Here is a 7,650-nt window from a genome sequence, read left to right on the forward strand (position 1 = left end):
GGACAAGTAAATAACCTTAATAAAAATGGTTACAATAGTTATAAAAAATTTTAGTTGAAATTTTTAATCTTTACATGCTTTGTGTATTTTTCACACACAAATTTTTAATAATTACTTTCAACAATATTTTTAGAACAAGTCAAATTCGTATATTTTCACCTTAAAATAAATGGTTAGTTCTCATATATTAGATATACTATAACTAATAATAACGTTATGAATGAATAATATTAAAATAATATTTTGAACCAAACAAGCGACTTATATTTTGGACAAATTAAAATTGTAGACTGAAAAAATAACTTACTTCATATATAGGAAAGAAAGAATATAATAATAATATATCCCATTAAATAATTAATTTGAATGAAGTGATATGATGATGAAATTTCATTATTGTGTAGATATGGATCGTTGGAGATGGATGGGATGAAGATGAGCAAATGAGTGCATCAAAAGGATCATTATTCATTCCTTTTTCTCATTTCCCTCCAAAGAAATTCCGAAAAGATTGCTACTTCCATTTTACACCAGCAATGACTGTTCCTCCTAAATTCATGAATTTGCACTCTTGCGAGGTTGGTACAATAATACTCCATTATTCACATTTTTTTGGCGTGCGTGTGTATAAAATAGTTAATTAGATCATTATTTTGTGCGTGTATAATAGATAAAGAGGAGTGTTAGGGGCCAGTAGATTTTGGGAGTTGTAGCCATCAATTAGTTATCAATAGTATATTTAATGGTGTGAGATTTTATCTAATGGTGGAGAATCACTCATTTTCCTTTTGTTGGCTAAGTGCGGGCCAAATTTTAATAAATCTGTCATTTTTCCATAGATAAATTCAAAAGTTATATTTATTGACTTATTTTATTTTTTCCCATATTTATGCACAATTTTAACAATTTTGGAGAAAAGCAATTAGTTAGACTACATATAAAATTTTCTTTATTTGATGAACAAATTAATTATTAATGTTTTAAGTCACATTAATATATTCTAAAAATAGATTAATGTGTTACGTTGCAGAATTGGCTTCCAAGAAGAGTACTAAGTGCTTGGCGTATAGGTGGAATAGTTCATGCCTTAGAAGGATGGGATGTTGACGAATGTGGATACACCATACTTGGTATTAAGAAAGTGTGGCAAGCAAGTTTATTCCATGGTTTTCAACCTCTCAAGATTCCCCACTCACCATGATCAACACTACTAAGTTTATTACGGCTTGAATAATTCATCGAAAACCTGAGAAATTCAGAGAATTGCAAGGAGATCAAGGGAGGAGAATTGAGATGTTTCTGGATTTCATCATGTATTATTGGAATAAGCAAGAATATTATTAGTTGTTTACATACATATATGTATGGTTTGTTGCGTTGTAATTAAATAAGGTAATGCTAGGTAATCTAATATGTTGTCTTTGATTTGCAGCATTAAATAAAAACAAAAAAGGGTGGAAAAAGAGAAATTTAAGATTAGTTCAAGATGGAAAGTAATTTGTGTAAGATATATTTTCTAAAAACAATCTAATAAGAAGAGTTTGAAATTTTTAACTATCACGTGATTGAGACATAAATTATAATCGGTAATGCCTCATAATTTATTTTATTTAATATTTATTAATTATTATAATAATTAATGATAAATATTAAATAAAATAAATTTTGACTATTTTTTATTATTTTTTTTGTTATTAAACATTTTCGAATTATAACATACTAAATGTTAACTTAACATTATTTTATATTAAATTTCGATGATTAATAAATTTATACATAATTAGAAAACAAGAAAGACGTTGAATACCGTTGAACTTAATATTGGACTTTATCAACAGATTTAGCGTCGGTTTTATCGACGGTTTCGAATGAGAAATTCGTCTTTCAAAAATATTACCATCGGATTATAAATTTCCTCCCTAAATCCTACTGTAAGGTGTGACATGAAATTTTATTTTATTTGTACCAATTTTACCGTGGGATTTTTCGACAAAATTTTTCGATGATAACAGGTTTTAGTGAAATGCGTTGTTTAAATAACGACGAATGTCATTGATAAATCTAACGGTAAAATTTGGATAAAATTCAAACGTAAAACCTTTTCCCATCACTTCTACGAAATCTCTCTCTCTCTCTCTCTCTCTCTCTCTCTCTCTTCTTTTTCTCTCTCTTCTATCCGCTGCTCCATTGAAGCTGTTGCCACCGCCACCACCTAGAGTTGCCGCTGTTGCCACCACTGGATGTTGTTGTCATTGCTGCTGAAGTTGTCGCTGCTGCCGTCGCTGTTGGTGTCCCTTTCCGTCGAAGGTTCTCACCATGTCACCGTCACTGCCACCTCCTGTCATCACTACATTTCTACGATCTTGCCACCACCATCTGAAGTAATTTTTTTATAATTGTTTTTATGTTTTCATATTTTTTATTTGTAAGTTTAGGGTTTTGTTAGGTATTTTATTGAATTATTGATTAATTTTATTTAATGAAGCATGTGATTATGATTTGTTATGTTAATTTAGTGTGGTTATAAATTATATAATGTTAATGTAGGTTGTGGTACGGTAAAATTAAGAGTTCTTGATCTGTTGAAAGATTTTATTTGAGTATTAACAGTGCTTGAGCTAATCGAAGATTTTATTATTTGAGCTTAGTGAATGAATTTTTTCCAATTACATTCAATTTATATCTTTTTTGTTATGCGTGTTATTAACTTGGTGAAATTAAAATTATGTTTTAATTAATTGCAAAATAGTTTTTGATGTAGTCTTTACTTTGTAAACCTAATAAGTTGTTCTTTTTATTATTAGGATGGTGCTATTTTACCTGAGATCAATTGGAGTTTACTTTTTTATTAGTCTGTGCAGTCGTATTCCAAGTTAGTTTTCTATCTCTAAATTTATTGAATTGTTGAAGTTTTATGCTAGACTTATTTTTTCTATAATAGAGTTTTAGGATCGAAGTGGGAAAAGGTTGTGTAGTGATTCCTTCTCGAAATCCTTGTTGGCTGAAAAATTATGGAGTTATAAGGGGTTCCACACTAGAATGACTAAGATTTGATATTTTATTAAATGCGTATTTGTTCTAGTATATGCTTGCAGCTGTTTTCTCTGCCGAAGTTTCATTTACATTCTTTAAAATATGCTTGGTGAGAAAATGATAATCGGATTTGGTGAGAGATTCTAATTTTAGAAAAAATTGTACCGAATTTTCTAAAAATTTTAATAAGTTGCGTTGTTGGTTGAATTCTAGAATTTTTATTGCAAAATGATTCTCATCCATCATCTGTGGATGTATGATAAAAAACCCTATATAAGGTTAATTTTTTAAGTCTTCGTAAATATTGCAATTAGTCAGATAATAACTTCTTCATCTAAGCAAAACTTCAGTACATTGAAATTTCATTATTTATCATATTGTATCATAGGTTATTTCAGAAAACAAATCCTGATATATCACTGAACAATTTTTTACATTAATTTTGAGAATATGCCAGTATCTTTATATCTGACATAACAGATTAGAAACTAGTTACACTTAGTTGTTGCCCAATGAATAAGGGCACAAGCTATATCGGTTCCATTCTTTACAACGGTCGATGGAAAAGAAAATAGATAACACCGGACTTTGGATTTGTAGGAATGCAAGTAGTGGTCATTTTGATTGGTATGGTATGTTGCACAATATAATTCAATTAGAGTATTTTTGTCACACTTTGTACAAGGTATGCGTGTTTAAATATGAATGGTATGATCCAAGTTTGTGACAGGAAACACAAAAGCACAATGACTACAATATCACTGAAGTAAATGTAACCAGAAAATATAGGCACTACAATCCTTATATTTACCTCAAAATACATGACATGTATACTATTTGTCTTATCTGGATTGTCATGCAAGTCTAGTTTGGTTGTTGTGGTTAAGACTAAGTCAAGAGATCGCATAGAGTCTGATGGGACAGAGGGTCAGCAACTTTACCAAATTGATGACCCAACTCCTTCGAAAATATAATGGTGGTTGATACAGATGATCCAATCACCTTTAGGTCAGCTGTTATGAATGATGATATCATTGAACTTAGGAAAAATGACAACACACTACCACTAGAGGACGATAATCTTAAAGAAGAAGAAGAAGAAGAGGAGGTCGATAGAGACAAAAGAAGAAGACGAGTTTGATGATCAGGAAATTACCTCAGAAAAGGAGGATGATGAACTAGATAAAGAAGATGGTGATTCTGAATAAGGTTAACCTAAATATAGTTTAACTAGCTTGTTGTATGTTTAAACTTTATTATAGTTAGATCATATAATTACAATGCATGCTAGCCTTAGTTCTATCTTATGGTTTTTTTTTATTTCTTTCGTGTATTTTTATACTGTATGTTTGATCTTTTACATCATATATAAATTACTTTATTCAGATAAATTATTAATTTATACTTTACTTATTGGGAGTTAACTATCGATTATTAATTTTCGGGGTTGATGGTAATCAGTGGCTAAGAGAAGGGGGTTGAATCTTAGCCCCTTTTTTGCTGAGTATTACTTTCTGCCCTTTAAGATAGCTTCAGGAGATATTTCTGTTTTTGTCTCGTAACTAGTCAAGAGACATTTTCTTTTTGTCTCGTAACCGGTTAGGAGATATTTTTCAATTTTATCTCCTACGCAACAGAATCAGAAATGGAGTAGAAGAGAACGAGAGAATCACACCCAGAAGTATCTTGGTTCAGCTGCTAAGTGCAATGCAGCCTACATCCAGTCTCCATCACAACAGTGACGGAATTTCACTATAATCAACAAATTACATACACCAATTCCTCCCTAGGAACTACCAATTCCTATATGGGACAAGTCTAGAGTCTATCCCCAAAATTGAACTTGACTTTATCACCTACCAAGTTTTCAACCGCAAAGTGCTAACCCAACTTGCAAGGGAATCCCCACAGGATCATGAAACACAACACAGATGTACAAAGGAACTCTCAGACATCTATGGCTTTTTCTTTAATTTTGTACTCTCTGTCTTTTTTCTCTCACTGACTTTTTCTTACAAACCTCACTCTGTTTGTCTTTTACCATGAGACTCAGACAGACAAAACTAAAGAAAAGAATACAAAATAAAACCCATTGAAGGAGAAGAACTCTGTAAGCTTAGGGTAGTTATGAGAACTCTGTGTTTTCTCTCATTGCTTCAACCCTTGGCTGTTCACCCTTATTATAGAAGGGGAAGCTTCCAAGGTTGAAACCGGTTCAACCAAGCCACCAACATCTTCTCCATCACAAGGCCGGTTCGGACAGAGAGAAGAGAGAGGAAAAATCGAAAGCAAATCAACATGCAAGTACCTCTCTCTCACCCCTTCTCATCAAGCTTCATCAATCTGAGCCTTCTATCTTGACTTTATCTCCAAGAAAGATTTCTGACCCTTGATGAACTCTTGATCCTTGAAAGCTCCATCTGTTCCATTTTTGCTTCTTCCTCCACGTAGCTACAATAGCTACCTTCTGTGATGGATGAACAAAAATGGAAACGAGTTTCATCTCAGAGATCTTCATCTCTGACCGAGCCGATTGCTTCTACATTTGGTATGAAGAATTTGAAGCTTCTTCTTCACACCTTTCCTTTTATGGCAAAAATCTCAGCCACAGTCATGCTTTAGATCTTCTTTTCTCAAGGCCATCATCATCCTAGCCTCTTCCTTCTTCATAGCTTTACTGTTACTAAACTTCTCTTCTGATAACTTACTCTTCCTTCTTTCCTATTGATATGACCGAATGCAAAGAGAAAGAGGAGAGAGAAGAGAGAAAAAGCTTTGGATGCAATGAATGGAATTAAAACAAATTAAATCCCATTTCTTTTTTCCTATGCATAGTAATGTGTGGACTCATTGAAAGCAATCAAATCACTTTTAATTTTCTCTTTCTTGTTACCAATGCATGTAATTAAATCAATTTAATTTTGAATTCCATTCTACAAAGGAAGTAGGTAACTGAACTCATCATGCTCCAATTCCTTTCTTTCTTTTTTCAATTCGAACCAACCAATTTGTTAGACCAAGAGGGATTTATTTTGGGCTTCATATTAATTTCCTGGCCCAATTATCATTTGCAATACAAGAATAATTCAACCACAATGTTTGAAACATTTTTGTACCAAAGGCCGAATATTTCCTTAACATTTTGGGCTTATGTTACTTGTGCCCAATAACAAAATCTGCACATTAACAAAATTATTAATCAACCAATTGGAATAAAAAATCAAATTAATAATTTTGTAATTAATATTTTTAATAATGTTTGATCATCACAATAATTTCAAGTTTTTCAAACTCATCATACCCAATATACAATGTTAATAGATATCGGTTCCATTCTTTACAACGATCGATGGAAAAGAAAATAGATAACACCGGAGTCTGGGTTTGTAGGAATGGTGGTCATTCTGATTGGTATGGTATGTTGCACAATATAATTCAATTAGAGTATTTTTGTCACACTTCGTACAAGGTATGCGTATTTATATATGAATGGTATGATCCAAGTTTGTAACAGGAAACACGAAAGCACAAGGACTACAATATCACTAAAATAAATGTAACTAGAAAATATATGCACTACGATCCTTATATTCTACCTCAAAATACACGACATGTATACTATTTGTCTTATCCGGAGTCATGCAAGTCTAGTTTGGTTGTTGTGGTTAAGACTAAGTCAAGAGATCGCATAGAGTCTGATGGGACAGAGGGTCAGCAACCTTACCAAATTGATGACCCAACTCCTTCGAAAATATAATGGTGGTTGATACGGATGATCCGATCACCCTTAGGTCAGCTGTTATGAATGATGATATCATTGACCTTAGGAAAAATGACGACACACTACCACTAGAGGACGATAATTTTGAAGAAGAAGAAGAAGAAGAAGAAGAAGAAGAAGAAGAAGAAGAGTTTGATGATTAGGAAATTACCTCAGAAAAGGAGGATGATGAACTAGATAAAAAAGATGGTGATTTTGAATAAGGTTAACCTAAATATAGTTTAACTAGCTTGTTGTATATTTAAACTTTATTATAGTTAGATCATATAATTACAACGTATGCTAGCCTTAGTTCTATCTTATGTATTTTTTTTATTTCTTTCGTGTTTTTTTATACTGTATGTATGATCTTTCACATAATATATAAATTACTCTATTCAGATAAATTATTAATTTATATTTTATTTATTGGGAGTTAACTATAGATTATTAATTTTCGGGGTCTATTATAGATTGAAAATAAAAAATAGAAAAAAAATTGCCATTGTCATCGAATTTACCATTAGAATTTTTCTGATGGGTAATAATTTTTTATTTTTTTAAAAAATAAAAAATTGGAGCTACTGTCAATTTTACCGTCAGAAAAATTCAATGATAATTAGACGCAAAGTTTTCACGTTTGGCGCCACAGTTAACGTCAAAAAAATTTCGACAGTAAATGACATCAAGTTACCGTTATGTAAATTTTGAATTCCGTCAATATTTTTGTTGCAAGTTTTTATTAGACAAAAAAATTCACCAATAAATATTTTTAATGGCAAAGTCTATACTATCAAAAATAACAAAAATCTTAATTTACAAGATTAGCATAAAATAATAAAGAGGCAGATTAAGAA

General features: G+C 31.4%; 1 protein-coding gene across 1 annotated transcript in view; it reads left to right on the forward strand.

Moving 5' to 3' along the window:
- Positions 1 to 1,407, forward strand: part of LOC107605303 (protein ECERIFERUM 1) — a 10,207-nt gene extending 8,800 nt beyond the window's left edge. Inside the window, exons 9-10 of the mRNA XM_016307142.2 lie at positions 405 to 578; positions 1,031 to 1,407. Coding sequence (XP_016162628.1) covers positions 405 to 578; positions 1,031 to 1,201 — 345 coding nt within the window. The 3' untranslated portion in view covers positions 1,202 to 1,407. The remainder of the gene's footprint in view (positions 1 to 404; positions 579 to 1,030) is intronic.

The sequence above is a fragment of the Arachis ipaensis genome, chromosome B06 (assembly GCF_000816755.2).
Source record: "Arachis ipaensis cultivar K30076 chromosome B06, Araip1.1, whole genome shotgun sequence".
Taxonomy (NCBI): domain Eukaryota; kingdom Viridiplantae; phylum Streptophyta; class Magnoliopsida; order Fabales; family Fabaceae; genus Arachis; species Arachis ipaensis.